The 21557-nt window shown below is 47.0% G+C and overlaps 10 protein-coding genes across 10 annotated transcripts; 5 read left to right on the forward strand and 5 right to left on the reverse strand.

Moving 5' to 3' along the window:
* Positions 1–129: 129 nt before the first annotated feature.
* I303_102566 (uncharacterized protein) lies at positions 130–1171 on the reverse strand (the record flags this gene model as incomplete). Its single annotated transcript, XM_018405920.1, has 5 exons — positions 130–207; positions 296–405; positions 492–527; positions 667–979; positions 1100–1171. The coding sequence occupies 5 exons, from the start codon at positions 1169–1171 to the stop codon at positions 130–132; spliced, it is 609 nt and encodes a 202-aa protein (XP_018264414.1).
* Positions 1172–2885: 1714 nt separating this feature from the next.
* On the reverse strand, positions 2886–5596 carry I303_102567 (uncharacterized protein; the record flags this gene model as incomplete). Its single annotated transcript, XM_018405921.1, has 11 exons — positions 2886–3063; positions 3187–3233; positions 3318–3373; positions 3465–3580; positions 3671–3832; positions 3954–4022; positions 4082–4179; positions 4288–4450; positions 4606–4688; positions 4760–4863; positions 4966–5596. The coding sequence occupies 11 exons, from the start codon at positions 5594–5596 to the stop codon at positions 2886–2888; spliced, it is 1707 nt and encodes a 568-aa protein (XP_018264415.1).
* Positions 5597–6348: 752 nt separating this feature from the next.
* On the forward strand, positions 6349–7756 carry I303_102568 (uncharacterized protein; the record flags this gene model as incomplete). The annotated part of the gene is made up of 7 exons (XM_018405922.1): positions 6349–6358; positions 6434–6592; positions 6706–6796; positions 6899–7099; positions 7293–7371; positions 7471–7572; positions 7679–7756. 7 exons carry the CDS (start codon positions 6349–6351, stop codon positions 7754–7756), a joined length of 720 nt encoding a protein of 239 aa, XP_018264416.1.
* Positions 7757–8339: 583 nt separating this feature from the next.
* Positions 8340–9192, reverse strand: I303_102569 (uncharacterized protein; the record flags this gene model as incomplete). The annotated part of the gene is made up of 4 exons (XM_065968578.1): positions 8340–8433; positions 8602–8685; positions 8774–8870; positions 9069–9192. 4 exons carry the CDS (start codon positions 9190–9192, stop codon positions 8340–8342), a joined length of 399 nt encoding a protein of 132 aa, XP_065824650.1.
* Positions 9193–11430: 2238 nt separating this feature from the next.
* I303_102570 (uncharacterized protein) lies at positions 11431–12093 on the forward strand (the record flags this gene model as incomplete). The annotated part of the gene is made up of 1 exon (XM_018405924.1): positions 11431–12093. One exon carries the CDS (start codon positions 11431–11433, stop codon positions 12091–12093), a length of 663 nt encoding a protein of 220 aa, XP_018264418.1.
* A 162-nt stretch (positions 12094–12255) lies between these two features.
* On the reverse strand, positions 12256–13928 carry I303_102571 (chorismate synthase; the record flags this gene model as incomplete). The annotated part of the gene is made up of 6 exons (XM_018405925.1): positions 12256–12418; positions 12483–12641; positions 12783–13105; positions 13177–13629; positions 13701–13778; positions 13839–13928. The coding sequence occupies 6 exons, from the start codon at positions 13926–13928 to the stop codon at positions 12256–12258; spliced, it is 1266 nt and encodes a 421-aa protein (XP_018264419.1).
* Positions 13929–14192: 264 nt separating this feature from the next.
* I303_102572 (uncharacterized protein) lies at positions 14193–15730 on the forward strand (the record flags this gene model as incomplete). The annotated part of the gene is made up of 3 exons (XM_018405926.1): positions 14193–14672; positions 14742–15095; positions 15194–15730. The coding sequence occupies 3 exons, from the start codon at positions 14193–14195 to the stop codon at positions 15728–15730; spliced, it is 1371 nt and encodes a 456-aa protein (XP_018264420.1).
* A 281-nt stretch (positions 15731–16011) lies between these two features.
* Positions 16012–16998, forward strand: I303_102573 (uncharacterized protein; the record flags this gene model as incomplete). Its single annotated transcript, XM_018405927.1, has 1 exon — positions 16012–16998. The coding sequence occupies one exon, from the start codon at positions 16012–16014 to the stop codon at positions 16996–16998; it is 987 nt and encodes a 328-aa protein (XP_018264421.1).
* Positions 16999–17931: 933 nt separating this feature from the next.
* Positions 17932–18651, reverse strand: I303_102574 (uncharacterized protein; the record flags this gene model as incomplete). The annotated part of the gene is made up of 2 exons (XM_018405928.1): positions 17932–18442; positions 18521–18651. The coding sequence occupies 2 exons, from the start codon at positions 18649–18651 to the stop codon at positions 17932–17934; spliced, it is 642 nt and encodes a 213-aa protein (XP_018264422.1).
* A 545-nt stretch (positions 18652–19196) lies between these two features.
* On the forward strand, positions 19197–21436 carry I303_102575 (uncharacterized protein; the record flags this gene model as incomplete). The annotated part of the gene is made up of 12 exons (XM_065968579.1): positions 19197–19427; positions 19500–19559; positions 19629–19650; positions 19706–19800; positions 19864–19885; positions 19949–20080; positions 20133–20190; positions 20255–20564; positions 20629–20678; positions 20743–20775; positions 20847–21173; positions 21289–21436. The coding sequence occupies 12 exons, from the start codon at positions 19197–19199 to the stop codon at positions 21434–21436; spliced, it is 1488 nt and encodes a 495-aa protein (XP_065824651.1).
* Positions 21437–21557: the final 121 nt, after the last annotated feature.

Raw genomic sequence — 21557 nt, forward strand, 5'->3', positions numbered from 1 at the left:
GATTATAAGTTATAGATATTTACACGAAACAGATATACAACTATACGAATTATATGAACTAGACACACGGAACAGACCAGCTGTTCTACCTCTTAAAAGGCAAGCACGTTAAATAATACACGGGTGACCTTATACCCAGCCATATAGGACATTCTCTCTATACCTAACATCGTTTTGACCCTGTTCAGTGATCAAGATCTCACGGATCTACGGAAAAGCAGACGATCTCGTCAGCTCACTTGTTTTTTTATGAGTTGGTCTGTCCGATTTGGGGGAAGTGGAAGTATACACGTACCTCTTCTGGCGGATTCAGTCCCCACTTCTTGGCTCGTTCCCATCTTTGTAAACGAGTGACACCAACACAAGGGCCATACGAAGAAGTCATATCGAACACTCGAAGGACGTCTGTATTGTAGATCACACCATTGTTAGCCACTTGCTTTCACGAATGCCTGATTATGCGGTGGAGTCGCAGCAGAGATTGGACTCACGATGCAAGTCGTTGTGCGTATCTGGACCAGCATGGACTGGGAAGTCAAACAATGACATTGAGTCTGTCAGCATCCTCATTCTCATTTTCTACCTCTATCATCTTGATAGGCAATGCTTGTTTCTATTTAGAAAAAAGGGGTACGAATCGGATTGAACAAGTCTTTGAGAACTCACTAGGTTCCAGTCCGCCCATCTGTATCTTAGCGTCCTTTATCAGGCCTTTCCACAACTTCGACTTGACATCCAGCTGTTTCCTCTTTCCCCCTTCTCCTTTGGTCGCATTCACATCCGTGCTCTTAGTCGTACTGGTAGCGCCAGCAACGGTTTTCACATCTTTCTCTCGTGTCGGCGAGGAAAGGGGTGAAGGCTCTACCTCGACCTCACTCAAAGACGGTGTATTCGATTTGAGCTCGGTCTTACTCAGATTGGACTTGATCGCTTTCTTGCCGTTCGATCCTGGACGAGCTGATTGGAAAGCTAATGTCGGCTAAATTCAAGCGATATGTCAGCATAAAGTCCGTGGCAGTGTTTCCCAGCGATTCAAAAGTCCATGCTGGATGCGCTTGGACCGAGATGGTGCTTGGGCGATGGGATGAGGATGACTCACCTGAGCTAGTCCAGCTGATTTCTTGGACCTCGAAGTACTTCCAGACGAAGCGGCGCTTTTCCTAGGCGGCATGATGGGTGATTGTTCGGTGATTCGGGTGATTTCAGATATAGGTATGGGAATGGTAAAAGACGTCTGACAGGTACTGTGTGGTATTGGCTTTGTCTTTGTACTTTGTAGATGAGACTATTCCAGTGTAGGTAGATGGATGAATGATTGTAGAGGGAACAATAATAAGTGTGAATGATGTTGGATAATGAATAAAATAGGAGATGATCGATTCAAGTAATGTTCAATCTTCCTCTTGCTCACTCAACCTTCCTTTCGTCGTCATACCCCTCGAAAATTACCGGATCCGGTAAATATCCTTCAGATCGGCGTCGACATTAATTATTCAGGGTCAAAGATCATTCATTATTACTCGTGCTCGTAATGTTGAAAATCGAAATTGATGGAGCCGTGAAGGATTTTTAGCGTGCACGGAAGCCAACAGATGCATTCTGAAGTTCTGACCGCCTGTAGAGATTAATACATATACATATACCTTACAAACACTCATCATGTATAGGTATATCGTACGCATTCAACCGCAGTCCTGTCATCGAAATATGCTACTGTCTGTCTAGTCATACCGCACAGACGCCCATCCGTCCCGATGATACTTATGGTTCGATCTCATCTCGATCTGCCGGATCTGTCTCTCATAAATCCCATCGACGTAATCCCCGTGCTTGCGCTCATCAGTATGTCCGAGAATTGACAGTCATGTCCGCTCCGAAGCAGGAAGCAACTTCTGAAGCTGTTTCCATGTTTGGAACTACCACCGCACGACAGATGCGCAGCTCTTCCAATATCTTTCAGAGTCTTGATGGCCATGTCAAAACCCTCGGAACTCCCGCTAGTCGAATTGAAAATCTCAGTGCGAGAGCATTCATGAGGTTGCACGGACATATACGAAGATTGGGTACATATACTCTGATAAGCAGGGTTCGAGTTGTGAGAGGAGGTAGCATCATGATTATATCGTCCATCTGGGTTTGTCATTATGGAATCATAGTCATTTGACGTAGAACGGGCACCTCTTAGATTCTCATCTTTCCACTGTTCGATCTCTTCAGTAAAAGTTCGCGATAAAAGCTGATCGGTCGAGTCTGGTTGGGATCTTGGGTTGTTAGAGCTGGTCATGTTGTTTGGATATGTCGAGAATGTCGAGAACAAAAATTCGAGGCTTTCTGATGTAGACCCTCGCTCGTTCAAGTATGTGGAAGAAAGCGGACCGTTGAATTACAGAGAGAAGGGCTTTTACTGTAATACCCACAAAAGAACGAATGTGACTATTGCCATGACTTCGACCGGTTCAAAGAACAAAACGTCTGATTTGATTCACCTTTCATCCCACTCCTTATGACGACAGGTCACACAACAAACAACGCTCGCAGACAAAGGATATCAACGCAGTCGTTCCGCTTCATGATACGAAAGGCGTATCACATAGAGGTTATATGATACTGTATCGCGATTTTGTCGAGCTGATGTCAAGTCAGCTGTGTACGCGCGAATGAAATACGTTTAAGATCCTTCGACCCATCCTCCAGCCCTGATCTCCTTCGTACATACGTGCTTCTGCACTTCCTAGGGGATATGTACTCCACACTGAACGTCGCTTAAGACAATGAAATCACAAAGCGTGCTCCTTGAGATACCTCACATAGCAAGAAAACCGAGACTATACAAATACAACATCCGATAAAACGTACCTTTCAATCTATGCTCTATAGTCTATTTCCTACGCTCTATTGTTCTCCTTCTTCAGCCGTTCTTTCTCCGCAGCCTTCTCTTCCCTCTTCCTTCTCCACATTTTCCCCTTCTTGATGACTATCAACGGCATAGGAATACCCAATATGCAAATTCCACTGAGCAGCACGAAAGTCCACCCTGCGCCTATAGCGTTATATATCGATTGACTGCACGAGTTGCCGTGTATCAGCTCAAAATCTCGCTCAACACGCACACTCTGTCGCAAGGAGGTGATATCTGGATCGCAGATGTATACATGAGATAGGTCAGGGCGATTGGATATCACTCACATGGCTGCTACACCGATAGCCCCGAATATGCATCTGACCAAATTGAGCTGTACCATCCACATCGGCAGGATTAGCACTTGCGGGTCCTCTACCCATTTGATTGCTGACAATGCTGAGAATTGCACACTCACAGAAGCAGACACAGCGCCACCTTTACCGGGTTTCAGATCTTGGCCATATACCGTAGCTACATCGTAGGCTTCATCAGCGCATCCGTTCGAGTGAAGCTCCAATTGGTCGAATGCAAAGGAAAGAAAACACAATAAAGGCAGACATACCAGTACCGATCGTACCTGTTCCCAGACCCATGAAGAAATTGACTACCAACGTAGCAGCCAAAGGAGCTTTCACTTGCAAACACCATCCCAAGGAAGTCACCGATGCCAAAAACATTCTGTGATGATTATTCAAGATCAGCAATCCGCCGGATAGTCAAATGGGGTCGGATGTGATCAGATCAGGTCAGGCGTATAATTCCGCTCACATGACGAAGGGTGCCAAACACCTTATCCGCGTAAATTCAATATCGAATTCATCGGGTTTCTTCCTATAATCGCCTCCGACCCTTCTCTCTTCTCGCCTGAACCAAAAATCAAGTTGTCTACCGTTAAGCTGAGCCGAGATGATGGTCCCTATACCCGATGGTCTGGACAATATAGAATACTCAGAATCAGCACGATCACATTCATCCTCTACTCGAGGTAATCAAACATGATTTCAAGGGGACGGAGAAGCGACAAAATGACGAATGAGGATACTTGACTTACAGGTAACATAATCCGATTTGCAATTCCGACAATTTATACGTATCTTTTAACGCAGTCGAATATACGGTCCTGTACAGATCTCCTCAATCAGCGTATATCAAGGCGATGTCAACGTTCAGAGGACTCACAAGATTGAGTAGAATTCGAGGTACAGCAAAGAGGCGAAGATGAATATCAATAAAATTTCGGGTGTGAAGAGAATCATGAATGCTGAGAGGGGTTGATACTGAATAACATGAATATATAGACTGTCAGTTCTACCTCGTGGATGAGAGATGAGAGATGAGAGGGAAGAGTTATACTGCCTTGGGGCCTGCTGGACAGAATCACTCACAGGTTTTCTAGGTGGCTTTTCAATGACCTCCTCAACTTCACCCTTCTCAGCTAGATCTTTCTTCATCTTTCGTTGTTGCAAAAGTATAATTGGGGAAGTGTTCAATGCTGGAGGAGGGATGGATCCATCCCCTACCAGTGAACGGAGGGTTTCGGGAAGGAATCTGTTTCAATGCGAGATCCATCAGTCATCATCCTCTCGGCTCTCAGCAATGCACTTCAAGTCTCTTCTTGTTCCCGCTGTTCACATCGGGATGTGCGATAGGAACAATGTATGGCCTTCAAGCGCCATGCGACGTCAAAGCGGATTGCCACCCACAGGACTAGCGGGATCAACACTACGCAAGTAGCAATTGTCAAGAACCAGAAGATGCTTCGCCAACCCAGCGTCTGGGTGAATACCTATCTACAATCGTCAGCTTCCGTGACATACTAGAGCCCTGCGCGTAGGCGATGAAAGAGATCTGACGCACTCCTCCAAGTAACGGACCAAACGCTGGACCACTCATAGCTCCGACTTGAAACGCGGCAGCGTATTTCCCCCTTTCTCTCGGCTCCGCTACGTCCGTCACGCAGCCTGCATCCGACATCGAGGTAAGCCATGCTTTCTCCTCAATCACATTGAGACCATAGGGATGTGACGATATGAAGTGGAATTCTGCCAATCGACGCAACTCACCATATCCTATTGAAATGACCGCAGATCCACCAGTAGACTGCACAGCCCTCAACACCAACAAGAGCCAATACGCGCTCGTCGGACAAAGTGCTAATCCGATATTGGCTCCTAAGTAGACTATCAACGTTGCGATGTAGATCGGTCTTCTGCCGTACGAATCAGATAAGGAACCGAGAAAACTGGGCGTTATAGCTTGGAACACCAAGTATATAGTGACCGCTTGACTGATATCGTTCTCGGTCTTGTTGAAAGCGCCAGCCAAAGTGGGGATAGCGGGTACGAAGATATTGGAAGATATCGGACTGAAGATTCCTGCGAGCCCGCCCAAGACGACTATCAGGACTTTGGTAGAGGTGGAAAATGCTGAATAGGGTTTGGACGAATTGGTAGTTACGCTCGAACGAAGAGGGGGGAATGGAACTGGGTCTGGAGGTGATTGCGCCTGCAGCTCTCTTTCGTGTGCTGCTGGGTTCGTCAATTCGTCGTGATCGTTCTCTTGCTGTGTGTCTTGATTCGATGTGGTACGAGCTTTGGGATTATCGCCGTCATCACCATCGTCATTCGCAGGACGATCATCCTCGATCGGCTCTCCAGGAACGAGAGAGGCGCTGTTGGTCGTACTCGTGTTCATTATCGAAGTGTCAGTCGCTTTGTTGAGGTGTGTACAGGAGGTGGGAGGAGGAATCCAGCCGGACGGTTTTATCGTCTCATTTTACTTTACCCTGCTTGGAGACGTAGACAGCATTTTGACAGCTTCAGTCATTCGTATTGATCATGAGGTTTCTGATCGAAATAAGTTTGTTTTTCTATTTACGCTATTTCGGCTTTCGTCCGCATTTCATCGGCTTTCACCCCCATCGTATCGATTGTTGATCCCAAAATAAACCTGTCTACTTGACAAAAATCAAAATGCGATCGGAGATTGCCGAAAGGGACTTTTGTTTCTGGTAGCTTACCAAGATTCCATTCACCGAGAATGACGGAGTGACTGACCAGCTGCGAGAATTTCGGTTAAAGTGTCATCATAGGAGTAGAGTATCGTGGAAAGCAGTCGATGATACAGATTCATTTCAACTTGCATCTCTTTTTCACAACCTCGGGCTATAAAGTACCTTGAATCTGGATCGCAGCTCATTAGCACAGACCTCGCCGAAGTGAGTGATAACCTTCCCCATGCTATCTTCGTCCTCGGCCATCCGTCTCATGGAGATCAACATGATACTCCGTCAGGATTCTCCGTTGCTCTCCGATCGATATTCGGGCTTCGGCAGTCATAGCTCTGCAAGCTATAAAGGAGGTCTAGCTGACTTCCATGACTGCCGTTTCAACAACAGTCTTCAAAGCATCTTTACAACCTAAAAGCACAAAGAACTATCAACCAGAATGTCCGGTGGTGAGGGATTGCACCCATTTCAAAAATTCTCGAACAATCGTTGACTGACCAGATACACTACATCACAATCCTTAGACTGCTGTAAACTCCCTCCTGTCCAAGCCGAATACTCGCCCAAGGGATCTTATCCGACCATTCATGGGCTGAAGACATACGCCGTCGGTCCAGAGGATGCCAAAGTTGCCGTTGTCATGGTATACGATGTCTTCGGTTATTCACCTCAGATCTTGCAAGGTGAGTCTGAGTCCTTTGTTTATCAGCACAATCATGACCATGCTCCTCCTTCTGATCAAGTCATGCCCGCCCCATCCGGTTTGACCTCAAACGCTGATTGCATCTTGCAACAGGTGCCGATCTGATCGCTTCCCAGGGTTACAGAGTCCTCATGCCTGACTTCCTTGTCGGGGATTATGCTACTCCTGCGCTTTTCGCTCCTGGGTAAGTCGATCTGCGCTAACTTCCTTGCCCCTCCGACATGGCTTTCTCATCGCAAGCAGTCCATGAGCATCGTCGCTGACACGCTGCTTCCTGCCAATGTAGCAATGAGGAGAAGAAGACCGCGTGGTTCGGCAGATTCCCAGGAGGCATCCAAACCCAGCTCGAACCTGTAGCCAAATACGTTCAAGCCACAAAGTCTACTTACTCCAAGGTCGCGACTATTGGTTATTGTTGGGGATACAAAGTCGCCGTTGGAGCTCAAGCCGAGGCCAAGAGCGATGCTATTGTTGGATGTCATCCGTCGTACGTCTTTTCCCGCTCTCTTACTCGACACACCTCTTGTTCTCTTACCCTCTTGTCCGTGCGATCTTTGATTCACCTTCATTCACGTGTCCCTTCTATCGTCTCTGATTGTCCTCCGTGCCGATCGCTTCCTGATTCCTTGTTCATCGCTCTTCGTTGTTATATCGCTGACAATATTCTATGTCGATTGCAGCTTCGCAGCCAAGGAAGACGCCGATAAGATTGATGTTCCCGTCGCGCTCCTCCCATCCGGCGGAGAAGATATGGAAGTTGTAAGTGCACCTCATCCTCGGATTTCAACGGCCAAACCTGCGAATCGATATGGCTAGGTGACATATGATCTGACGCATAACTCTTTGTTGTGTCGCCAGATCAACCATATCTCAAAGACTGTAGAAGCCAAAGTACCAGGAAAGAATATCCTCAAGCATTACCCTGACATGCCTCATGGCTGGCTAGCTGCTCGAGGTGACGTGAGTACTCAGCTTGTATACTTCCTCTGAGCGTTGCAGACCTATCTCAAAAAGGTCCCTCATGAGAGAGAAAATCAACTGACTATGGCTGTCTTTCACATCTCAGCTCAAGGGCGGTAAAGCCACTGAGCAATTCGCTGATGGGTACGACGTCGTCGTCAAGTTCCTCAAAGACACCTTCTAATTTATTACACTCACCGGCGAAAGATGGAAACTGTAGCGAAGCAAAACAGGAATGGGATTAAAAACGAGAACCGATAATAGAGCTTATGCATTCTCGTTCAATTCGCTTGTTTATCGATCTTCCTATGAAGCATATCCGTTTCACTGCCTCAGCAAAGACAAGCACCAAGTCTACTACAAGCGTCGGAGCACCTTCTGGTCTATCCTGGGGACGTGATATCAACATGCATGAGAGGTATCGTATATAAGCACAAAAGCAGAATCATGACCGTAAGGGAAATAAGAGAAGGATACTGTGACAAGAACCCTTAGCCATTTGGCGTCAAGTCAAATCCTGCGAAAGGGATCTACAGAACGTTGTGTAAGGCGGAGACCGAGGCGGAGGAGACGAATCAATCGTGAATATCATAAAACGGTACCTATATGGATGTTTGCTGTACGTCAGCACTTGTTTCATGTGTCTGAACATTCATCGTGTCTTTCGAGCGTGCGGCAAGGCAAGGTGGAATCCAGCAGAACTCACGTAAATTACAAGGGGACTAAGCACAGTCTGATACAGCGAGGCAACAAGGGGAGGGAAGGTCCTAGAAATCGGGTTTGGTGTTTGCGGTGGACGGAGCGGCACCGGCTGAATCTCTTATAGCTGTGAATGACTGAGCCAAAGATGCGGGTTTGCCTCTGTGAGCCACGACAAGATGTCATCAGCGTTAGACAGACTACGTGGGAAGTGACCTTTTGTTTGTGGGACTCGATGGTACAGCAGACGCTCATGTACTTCGTTGAGTGAAGGGGAGAGGCTGCAACGAAGGGACGGTTTAATGCTGAGTGGACGGGCAAAGCACTTACTTGGCAAAATGACGTTGTTTGGCTCCTGCCAACTTAGCCGTACATGGTGATTGTAATTGATCTGTAGGGGATACAGTCGGTTTACTAAAGCCATCATTTTGTTGGTCAGCTGATTTGATCTCTCTTTTCACGTCAGGTCGACCCAGTCATAGTTCGCTCCGCTGAGACTCACTTGGCTTTGGCAAATCGCTTCGCTAATAACGCCTTGTGGCCTAATCCTGCGCCTGCTGCTGATGGTTCGGTCATTTGTCCAGGAACGATCTTGTTGGCTGCAACGACGGAAAGCGATACTGTTAATTAGCGCTCACACGAGAAAGAACAGGATCAAGCTGAATGCGATATCGTCCCAGTCCCTCTTACCCAGTCCGTACTCCCTCCAACCATCCTTCCGCTTGCCCTCTGGCCTTTTTACTGTCCTTACTTATGAAGCGCATTAGGGCCACACAGTTGATCGACTCTCTACTCACGATTAGCGACTCCAAGAGGTTTACTAGGGGCAATGACCGTAGCTTGGTGCGACGGGTCATGCAGGGGCGTTATAGTCGGGCTAGCAGAGGTCGATTTGGTAGGTGTGGAAGTAGCTGAGGACATGTTTGGGAAGTAAATTTTGGAGTTGAGAGAATGGGGAGCGGTTGTTTGATATTGTCGTGCGTTTTGCGGTGGTGTGACAGATCGCACGCTGATAGATTACTGCTTCGTTGTTGTTATTTTTTGAGGTTGGACAAAGTTCACTCGGATGATAGATGATGAGATTGGATCAATTCAGGTGTTGTGAATGAGATGTTGTTATTCAAGAAGACGTTGGGAATGGGTGGCAAATTGGTAAGTAAAGTACAGTAGTAGTAAGTGATCACCAAAGAAGAAATAGCACGTCGGATGGGAAGGATACAACCCAACGACCAAAAACGAAAAACAGTCGCGACTCGTCATGAGTAGAGTGGCTGGTCAAAGCGCAAAGCACAAAAGCAAAAGCACGACAAAGCGGAATTACGGAGTTTGAGTAGCAGATCATTCAACGTGGCGATCTCCGCTGAGGTATTTTATCGGGAGTGGCATGACTTTAGCACTTACTCTACTTGCATAGTGATTCGATATTCAGTCAGTACGAGTACGAGTACTTCACTGGTTGGTTATGCTCCTTTGTACCTTTGTACAATGATGCGTCCTGTAGATTCCAAGTCAGATCAATCGAAGTCTTATTCATAGTGCAGTCTGACTGACATGGGTGAAGTCCACACAATATGCTATTTTGCTGATATGATGACGAGGCAACACGCATCAACTCTGAGTGCATGTTAATATATTTGAAATCGGATACTTGTATTTCATCCAAGTCACTATCAGCGCTACTTGCTAACGATCATATAACTCGATATGGGCTCAGAAGAATACAACTGCACTACACACAGCAACGACTCTCAACCGGCAAAGAGGAAATGGACCGAAGACATGTCGTGTCAAACAGATGAAACGCAAGCCAAACGCCGAGCTATCTCAACTCACTCCCAGTATGGGTCCAGCGTAGAGCATGAGATTGTAATGATGGATATTGAGCCCTCCACTGAGGTTCAAGGATGCTCACACGTCAATACAACATCCTTGCGGTGCATTACTGCCGAAAGCCAGAACTATCCCTTCGAGACACTGATCGGCAAAGGCAATAGTGGATGTGCGTCATTGGATTTTACCCCTAACTCTGACTGGGAAGAGGACTGGTCACATGTTTAGTGGCGGCCTCATAGCCATGATGAGCCCTTCACACGGAAACAAGAAACAAGGTGCCCTGATAAATAGTCAGACCGAGCGAAAAATACACTCAATACGTATTGGCGGTTGGTATTACGTACGACTTAGAATGTTATAGGTACCTTTTCTACCCGATGAAAGGCTATATATACGAATCAAAAACTGCAATGCTCTGTGTGAGGAGTGAACGACAGATGGGATTCTGCTTGGACACTCAAAGGTCTACCATGCTAATTCGCGCTCATCGGGCCTTCGGCTTCTCGAACTATCCTTTGTGATGCTGAGCCACCTCCATTGTTATCGCCTTGCAGTCTGGCATGACTGACTATAACGTCAAAGCTGCTGTCCCTTGCACTTTCGTTCTTTGAGTTCTATCTCAGCACTCGCCTGTTATCTTCTTCTGGTGGCCGAGACATCACAACGAATTCATACACTGATCATTGTCGCAATCTGCAAACCGCCATGTTGACCTCTCGAGACGGCAAGACCTTACCTCACGAAATCAGCCTGCATATTCTCGATACCTTACAGCGAAGCAGAAGTCTCCAAACCCTCGCTCAGCTCCGATCCTGTTGCAAAAAGCATTATCAACTCGTCACTCCCTTTCTCATGAAACAGGTTACGGTGAACTGCCATCAACTGCAAGTACTGATGAAGCCTTACGTACTGCTAAGTCAGAATAAATTGCCATACCCTCAGATAGATGGACATGCGCAGGGGGATGAGGATGATCACGAGCACCTGAATGTGAGCATGAATGATGATCTGTGGGATGGTGTACAAAGTAAAAGAAAGAGGTTGGAATGGCATTACTCGCTTGTTCAAAAAATAACGATAATACAAGATGAGAATGCTTCACCTAAATCAAGCCATTCTCAAGACGATCAAAACATCCCTTCTCCTTCCTCTTCGCGGATTTCAAACACATTCTCGGATTGACTGAAGGCAGACGATACTCAGGTCTTTTTCACAAGCCTGCGTATCGTCGACTTGAGGATGTATCTTGAAACCACACATCACCGGGACGAAATGGACTTTACTGTGCGACTCCTTTCTATGACTTGTCCCTCCGATATATCGCAGATGTCTATAAAGTTGCTCGAGAACAACAGATGGAATGCAGAGAAAGATCATTTCATTTTACCCAACTTCGACACTCTGTGGCCTGGTCTCGTCGTTACCGACATATTGATCTTTGAAGATGTTTTCGATCAAGTACCATCCGTACGAACCGCCAATAACAAGTCGCCGATTATGACGCTACGCAAACATATCTGTACATCGAAATGCCAAGCTCAAGAGGGAAATAGACGAAGCAACGAGAACGAAGACGAGAACGAGGAGTTATCCGAAAATATAATTATGAACACTGATTCAAATGTTGATAGCCATCTCGATGTCGAAGTCGATGTCGATATCAATATTGAGATCCCGGAATGTCATGATAAACACGCTGAGATGCAGATGACATTCTTGATCCAACAAGCGTGCGATTCGATATACAACCAAGGCTACGAATCGCTGAAGATCGTAGCTGGAGACGGGTTGCATCATTGGAATGAAGATGGGTTGGTTGCATTGAGAAACAACTTGGAAGTTAGGTTGTCTGGTCTCTTTTCGACTGATATTTTCGACACAGAGGAGAAGCAGGAGGGCGATAGGAAGATACGAGAATGGACGGGAGGATTGAAGATACTAAGCGAAGACAAAGATAATCATTTGATTCTAGGTCTGAGTTTGCCATGAAAACTAGTCTCAGATTCAGGATGAGAGTATACAGAATATCATCGTAGACGAAGGGGTCTTAAGATTCGGGTAGTAGAGTGAAGATATTCTGTATTACATCTGATATGCATGTACGCATGTATGCATATACTCGCTTTTAGTGTGACGGTGGATTTGGTCCATCTATTCCTCTCCTGGCTTTTGATTCTGGACTTCTCCAACATCTTTTCCATTCACGACGGCTTGCACGGTGGATTTACCAGGAAGCACCATTGTTGGTGGCAAGTGAGTAAGAGGGGGAAGGAGGGAGGCTGTTGCCTTTCGAGCGTTTTGTTGTAAGACCATACTACAAGTACACCCATAAAGGCATTAGCTTCAGCCAGAAAGGAAAACACTGCGAGATAGCTTACTCCATGATGACAATAGCTGCCATAGTCTCTACAATCGGGACCGCTCGTGGAACCACACAAGGGTCGTGGCGTCCTTTAGCAGCTAAGACACCGTCTGATCCGTCGTATCTTGCTGTAGCTTGTTCTTGCGCGATTGTAGCAGGAGGCTTGAAACCAATTCTACACACCATTTAGACAGCGTCAGCGTCCGTCATTTGCATCCAATGGTCAACAAGATAACAGCGTATAAATGTGTAAACATTTGTAGCGCAGGTCATTGGAAGTCATTGGAAGTGGAAGGAAGGGTAGGCATGCACTCACCTGAAGTAGATATCTTCACCATTCGAAATACCTCCCTGAATACCACCTGACCAATTCGTACTTGTCCTTAGAGTCTTTTCGCCTGTTCGAGGGTCAACGCCCTCGATGAACGGATCATTGTGTATCGAACCTGGGAAAGTGGTTCCTCTGAGTCCTGAGCCGATTTCGAAAGATTTAGTCGAAGGAATGGATAACATGGCATGAGCCAATACAGCTTCTAATTTGTCGAAAGCCGGTTCACCAAGACCCGCAGGAGCATTTCGGATCACACATGTGAGGGATCCTCCGAGAGAGTCATCTTTAGCTTTCGCTGCTCGGATTGTCTACATACAAAAGTTCATCAGCATCAATGCAGGCGGGGTACAGCAAAGGGAAACAGGTCGACGAGACTCACCTCTTCCATCTTCTTACTGGTCTCCTTGTGAGGGCATCTTGTGATTTCCTTATCGACCTCTTCCCGCTTGACAGTCCTCACCAAGTCCATGTATTCTTTACCCAATACCTCATCCTCCTCCTCAGCGAAAGGCAAAGCTACTTTTCCGACTGAAGCGACAAAGGCCACAATCTCCACGCCGTAAGCTTCCTTGAGGTACTTCTCAGCAATAGCACCAGCAGCTACCCTTCCAATAGTCTCTCTTGCTGAGGCTCGACCACCTCCCGAAGAAGCTTTCAATCCGTACTTGGCGAGGTAGGTGTAATCGGCATGAGAAGGTCGAGGGTATAAGTCGGTCTCGGCGTAATCGTGTGGACGTTGGTCTTTGTTCTGGACGAGAAGGCCTATAGGTGTACCGAGGGTGACACCGTGCTCGGTACCGGATTGAAGGTGGACTGTGTCGAATTCAGATCGCTAATTCGCAGGCATATCTCGTGAGCTACACGTCCTCCTCCAAAGTCAAGAAGAAGAAAAGAACAGCTCACAGCAGTCGTTATATCACTTTGGCCCGGTCTTCGTCTGGATAATTGAACTTGAATATCCTCTTCAGTCAATTTTAATCCCTTCGAAACCCTCAGGATCAGCTCGGACCAGCGGATTCAGAAAAGTGGGTCGGAACATACGGGAGGTACACCATCGACGATGCAGCCGACAGACTTGCAGTGTGATTCACCATAGGTGTGGACCCTGTAGTTCTGACCGAAAGACGACATGATAATGACGATGATGGAGATGTATGAAGAGAAGAGAGAGAAGGGAGAAGAGATTGAGTGTCTTTGTGGACCGGATAATCTAGGATTTTGACTTTTTGAGTCGTCGTTCCAGAGATCCGTGCCTGAATTGGTTCCGTCCACAAATGTTGAAATGTGAGATGTCGATCGGCTCTTCGCTCGATTAGCGGCAACAGATTATATCGCTCTTCTTCGAGAGTCAGCAAGGATCATCTTACTGTACTTGTAACGTAGAGCTCATTTGACATGGCAAGACCGGGTCAAGCAGCGATGCGGAGGAAAAGAGCAAGGGAAGAGATGGAAGCTTCCCCTTCTACCTCGACCGCGAATGGCCAACAAGATCCACATACGACATACGATTATAACGACAACGATGACACTACAGTGGATGGCGCACAAGTCCAGGGTCACGATCAAGGCAACAGAGAAAACCCGAGATTGCAATGCTTGCCTGTCGGGATCCTTCCTGAAGATTTTGATGGTACCCCTCTGGACGGGTCACAGTATTTAGCAATGGCGAATAGGGATAATGCGGATTTACCATTCGCCAAGAGAGTCAGTAATCCCTACAAGGCGGATACGTTCTCAAGGAACGGCCACGCAAGTGCCAGTACTATGATCGGTACGATTACGAGTACAAGCAGTGGATCCAGCTCAAGACATCCTGCTTTACCTAAAGAAAGCTGGGAGACCGTATTTCCGATACATTTCCAAGGTTACAGGAAGGTATGTTCTTAGTCTTCTTCTGCTCTGTGATGAATGACGCGTGTGACCGCTGACATGCGATTTTTACAGCATATACGCTCCCAATTGATCTCGTCCTCATCCCATTCCCTACCGTACCCAGAAGACTACCCACCTTTACCTCGTCCAAGTGTCAGATCGGAATGGTACACACTCATCAATGGGTATCTGCCTTCGACAAAAAGCAAAAAGGGCAAAGAGAAGGCTAAACCCACGCCGATACTCACGGAGGAAGAAGCCTTGAATATCGCTCTCGGGGGAGAAACGAATGTAGAAATGGATCAAGAACAGGTAGAAGCTGAAGTAATAGAGGAGGAAGTCATCAAGAAGACCAGTAGAGGAAATGAGAAAAGGGTAGGCAAGCCTAGAGAGCCATTATTGAGCGTGATCAGGGATCTGACTTCGGTAAGCTTGACTCAATCATCTTGCTTATCATGGGCTGTGACAATCAGGAGGAATGAGGACTGATCCATGTTCTTCCTTCTTCTTTATAATCATTGCAGTCACAAGCCTTGACGGTCCTCTCTCATTTTTCCTTGTGGATCACAGAATCGCTCGAGCAATCTCCTCCTCCTTTACCCGAATCCCCAGAGCTCTTACCAACAGAACCAAGACCACGGGATCGAGTCATCACCAAACAATCGAGAGAGGCCAAAGTATTCAGTCCCCTGTGTGCCAATTACTTCAACTGGATTTTCAGCTTGCTGCTATTAGTAGACGAGCAACTGCTTTCGGACGATATTTCAACACTGAGAGAACTAGCTCGAGCAGTCATGAAGGTTGCTGGACATCGTTGGATCACAGGTGTTGTGGGCAAAGACATAGGCGAGAACTGGGTGTTAGGGAGTGATTGGAAAGACCAGAATGAACCTCAGAAGCAACCGGATTCAACAATGCAGGTGAACACGAACGATGAGAGCACCAACAACGATAATCGGGTAGATGAGGTTTTGGCTAGAAGCTGGATGATTGTACATGCTATTGCAGCTGGATGGGGACAGAAAGATCTCTTGATGGAATTGGAAAGTCTGTTTGCATAAACTGGAAAAGCGGCTTGCAGAGAGGAGTATATCGAGTATAGGTTGTACAATGCATTACGTGCAAAGTGTGAAAACCAGCAATGGACGGGAATACCAAGAATTGCGCTTGGACCTTCTGTCACCGGCGATCAAGATACAACCATCCTTTACATGTAGCTGCTCCGATCAGATTCTGTCACCTTTCAAACTCCTTTTCGTTCTTCGTCAAAGTGCAACCATCTCCTGATCAATCAAACGTGGTCCACTTCAGTCCTTCATCGTACCAGTACAGTACATGCGCAATGTCCACTCCAACAACTCCTTCTGATCAGTCGCACTACATCCTATACGCCGCTTTCACCTCATCGAATGAACATCGTCTTCCACCCGAGATCGTCTGTCACGTCCTCTCATACCTTGAGCTCGACCGTCAACTTCGTGCCCTCGCAAATATTGCTCAATGCTGCAAATCCCTCTTGGCGGCCGCCTTCCCGTACTTATACACCACCTTCATTATCACTGCGAAATCCAATGACACGATCTTCCCTACCTTCATCGCTCATTTTCGACCCGAAGAAGATGATGCGAGTTGTACCCCAGCCTCTGAGCATCCAACATTCACTCCAATGTCCTTGACTTCGACACCCACTTCGACCTCTACTTCTACTGCGGAAGCGCAAAGGCTCATCAAGATCCTGGGAATCACCAAGTCGCTCATTTTCAAACCCTTCGATCCGCAAGAATTCCCAGAATCAATGAAACTCCTCACAAAGCTTACGTCGATCCTCTCGGATCAATCAGATACTTTATTCCCATCGTGCAGATACTTGCAACTACATCTTCCGCATTGGAAGAAATGCGATCAATTCCCTGATCTCCTGAAATTCGTCAGCCATGCTACTGCACCCTCGACGATCTGCGTCAAGTCTCAAAAACTCGATTGTGGCTGTTCGGCCCTGGCTGATTACTTGACTGGGTGCTGGACGAAGAACCCGAATTTGCGAGAAATCATATTTCACGAAGTACAGCATTGCTGCCTCTTACCCGATGCCCGACCAAGAATCCAGATCCGAATATCGTTCCGGGACCACAAATGCAACTATGACCCGCATCGAAGTTATGGACACCTGAAGAAAGAGAATAAGCGATGTCCTCCCGATTGCGATAACGATTGGGCAGAAGTGATCGTCCGTCATCTCCAATCGTACCCAGCCGCAGAAGTCACCACCGAGGATTATCCAATTGCTCAGCAGAGCAGGCAGCTATCAAGACCATTTTCAACAAGGTGAAGAGAAAGATACGAAGTCAATCCGATACAGGGGCACATAATTGGGGAAGGGATCCTCAAGTGCGGTCGCAGCTTATCGAAAGGTGGAATAGTCGACTAGACATCGTCCAAGCGCAAGAAGCTATCGCGGAGCCAGTATGCGGTGTCTGTTTAGGTCGGTCTCAACAATTTTCATCTCCAATTTGGGGAATAAAGACGGTATTGATAAACTCTCTTACGCAGAACCAATTTAAGCGTTGCCATCATCAATTATCGAAATCTCGAAATCTGTTCATCAAATCAGCTGAACACGCAAGATGGCAAGGCCTTCAACCTCCTGAGACTTTCAAGTACATATTTAATCATTTATAGCCAAACGTACCCCTGTCGCCTGACCGCTCAATACAATGCATCCTTTGTACCCTGTCTACTTCTGTAAGATAATTTGGGACATTCAGAGGCGCTTGCCGTCCCACATGAAAGCGTGAACCCTCAAGCTCAGCACAATCAAGTGATGAAACAAGGTCACCTCATGTCTGCATACCCAGAATGCTGCCGGACCGAAAGACATTGAGTTGATCTCGTCAGCTCAAGTGTCCTCGAATACCGCCGGGATGACTGGCATCTGGACGAGCAGTACCTCACGAGAGGATGATTAAGAGTGAGCTGAGGTATTGGCCCGGCTGGAGATCACAGCTAATGAGCCTCGCTCAGGTAGATAGGCAAATCTGGCGTCACAGCGAGTCCAGTCTCTCATCGTATTGCACTCGTCTTTCTCGAAACCACCCTATGTAGTACCTTGCAGTCTCCGTCTGTTAGATCCAGCCAGAAGCATCTTGGCCGCGCCCGCGCATTTGTGGGGGATCGAGCTCAAAGCTGCTATGCTGCATTCTCATCAGCTGATGCCTCGAGCAGCCCCGTTTGTTGAAAGGGATAGAACAGTATACGTACATACTCATACGACAAGCATCAACAAAAACCTTCGCGATACATCGTCCCAGTAGTCTCTCGTACCATATGGGTGCGCAGTAGATTTATGAGCCAGGATGTATGCGCATGCCCAATCTCCTCTGAGTTCTTTCATCGTATCTTTAGTCCAAAGCAGAGGATCCCAGAAATCTCCATACTTGTCATTCTTATCTTGAGTCGCTTCGGGTCCGACCTCTTTGATGATTCTGCAAGATGTGAGCATATCGTTGAAGTGAGGCATGAGGCAGAAAAGTTCGAATCCCTTCTCGGCCCCGAAATGCCCGATCACACCTTTTTCTTCGTTGATCTGACCCAAAAGACCGAGTCCTTCGTGCTTGGTAACGTACTTGAGACACATCTCGAGAGTCTCCTTGAATGTCTTGTACGTCATGTTGGTGAAGTCGATGGTATCATCTTGGAGGGCTTTGATGTGAAGTTTGACTGCGTCGGACGAATGATCGAGGTGCAGATGAGATAGCTGAGCTTCCAATACGGGACTGAAAGATATGTTAGTCACATTCGCAATCGGTCTCGCAAGTGAGATCAGATAATACCACCAAACGACGGTCGCTTACCTGGTCTCTTTGAGGAGTTTACTATCGACTTTGATGGCTCTGCCGTCCGAGGTCAGAACGATCAGGTCCTTCTTACTCTCGAGGAAATCGTTGTCGTGCTTGTATTCTTTGTTGTTGATTGTGACACTCATTTTGTCTGTTGTATGAAGGTTGCGGAAATCGGCAGATGTTCAGATGCGGTCAAAATTTGACTTGAAGATAATAATATGCATGTAATGACGAGACGGGATAGCTCTTTGGACAAATTGAATTTAAATATGGGCTTGGGCGCAGTGACATTGAGAACGCCTGAAAGTCGTGGCGGTCCGGGCGCGTGCTCTCAGCTGGAGATAATAATTGATGGGAATGACATCAGAGAATATACATGAAGCTGGCATAACATCCAAAATTCGGTTGAGTATGGTTGTTCGATCTCAAAGCTGCGCATCGAATTCGGACGGCAACGTTGGCGACGCCACGAACACTGCTCGAATGCTTGTGACAGCAACGGCGGCCGATGTCCGTCGGGGATTGACCTTTTCGGCTTGAATTGTTATCGATGATGACGAGTCTCACCTCCACCTTGGTGACTTGTTTTCCTTCTGTCCTCTTGCACTTGTAGATACGCATATCTACCTCTTCTCTCATACATCTTTGTACATTTAGCCTGATCGCCTCGAGCTGCATCACAGCTAAGATGCAGCCTGTGCATCTGATCATACTTACCCATGGTCTCTACGGCTCCTCTCAAAACCTCACAGCGGTCAAAGAGGAGCTCATCAACCTATCCTCGCCCCTTCCATCTTCGCCATCAAGCTCAGGTCCAAAATCAAGGCCGCTAGAGACCGTCGTATATCTACCGACGGGTATCAAAGGTCCCAGAACATGGGATGGGATAGATGTATGCGCTCATCGGATTGTCGAGGAGGCGAGTCTCCTACGTTGATGTCATATATGCTCGTCCTCCTTGCTCTTTGTTGACGTTATCACGTGCATTCAGATAGATAAGGAGATTGAAAGGCTGGAGGACGACGGCAAGGATGTAGTAGGCTTCTCAGTGGTGAGCCGTTCTTCCCTTTCGGTATCAACTTAATACTTCGCTTTGTAAACTAACGTATAAGGGGCGTAGATGGGTTACTCCCTTGGCGGTCGTAAGTCTATTGACGCGATTCAATGTAGATCGATCCTTTTGACACTTGGAAACAGTCATATCGCGTTACATGATCGGTATACTACACTCGAGACAACCTTCCTTCTTCTCACGGCATAAGCCGATATCCTTTTCTACGGCTGCTACGCCTGTAAGTTTCAGCGTTATAGCTTCGCCCAACGTGGAATTAGCCTAGGCTGACCTTCCACTGCAGCATCTAGGTGTTCTCAAGTATGGTCAGTCCGCCGTCTAAAGCCAAAAAATCCCGAAGAGCCGTGTGGCTGATGATCATAAGATAGGTACATTGACGAATACAGTGGTTCATACAGTCGGGAGGCAGCTATTCAGTCGGACTGGCAGACAAATATACAGCTTGGATAAAGAACCGCAATGGGGCGGAAGAGTTTTGCTGGAATTAATGGCTGATCCAGGCGAGTATATTGTCTGTGGTTTTATCATACTGGCTGCTGACACTTTTCATAGACCATGTATTCGTACAAGCCTTGAAGCTCTTCCCGAAGGTCATGATAATCGCCAACGGGTTAGTACCTCCTGCTTCCACACGACAGTGCGTCTCATATTGATAATGCGTAAACCTGAATTAGGTGTCAAGACAACACAGTACCATATCCGACTGCATCGATATCGTCCTTCGATCCATTCCAGGATGCATCGTCTGTTCACGTCGAAACGGATGACGACCATATTGTGCAGTCGTACCGAAAAGTGGAATATCCGGATCCTGAAGACCTGCCGGTCGATCACAGTCGGGATGCAGATGAAGATGGAGAAGACGTACAAATACAAATCAAAGTGATAAAAAACCCAATGAGTAGTGTGCCGAACGAATGGAAAGGAAGACGAAGGCAGCCATTACCTCCGCCATTCATGCTTTTCCCTTGGCCTTTCAACTATGTACGCTTCTTCCCGATTGCTTCGACACATTGACTATAGCTGATCCTCGATTGACACATCGTAGATGCTTTTCTTGATATTTCCTCTTCTGTTGCCGTTTATTCTGGTCTACGTGTAAGTCAGCTAATGGCATGGCTAAATCTGAGATGTGCAGCTGATGAATATTGCGTTTGATCAGGACAACTGTTATTACTCTGCACAATTTCCACTCGTAAGCTTATCATCTCAATAGTTGAATCTCTGTATACAACTTGTGTGCAAGGCTGATGCGTCGTGCTCCAGTCGCAAACGTATACGGACGCACCGAGACTCTATCGAACAACGACCTTTGCTCGTCCCTTCCTCCGTATCTTTGGCAGACACTATAGAAAATACCACTCGCGAACTAAAAGATACGCTCTCCTCCTCAGTCAGAGAATCAACTTCATTAGACGGAACTTCGAGTCCACCTCTATCGGATCCAGTCGAACATAGCAAAGTAGCGCCTCTGCTTTTGACATCAGCACAGAAGACGATGATCAGGAATCTGAATAATGCTATATCGCATGCGGAAAGAGTCGTATCGTGGTTCCCTTGGGCATATAATAGTCATGCGATGCTGATCTGTCGGTGAGTCCCCCTGGATCCTTTCGCTCCATCGTTCTCCTCTCCAAGATTAATAGCAGGACGAGCACGAAAAGGAGGCCGAAAACGATGAGATGAACTTATATTGATGTGTGGGTAGGGATACGAAACGATTTCCGTGGCAAGAAGATGGGAGGGGAGTGGTAAGGAAATGGACGAAATTCGTTTACGATGCAGGGCTGCATGGATTGAACGGGCCCGAGGCGGAAGGAGGTTCGGTGGAAATACACGGTAGAACGGAATCGTGAGGGGCAGAGGAGTTACTCTTGAGCTCAACTAGCATCATGATGCTATACCATCGCAATTTGATGAAATCCCTCCCTGGCGCAACGCATCTGTACTGCGAAAGGCATGTACGAGAGAGCTTTG

The sequence above is a fragment of the Kwoniella dejecticola genome, chromosome 3 (genome assembly GCF_000512565.2).
Source record: "Kwoniella dejecticola CBS 10117 chromosome 3, complete sequence".
Lineage (NCBI taxonomy): Eukaryota > Fungi > Basidiomycota > Tremellomycetes > Tremellales > Cryptococcaceae > Kwoniella > Kwoniella dejecticola.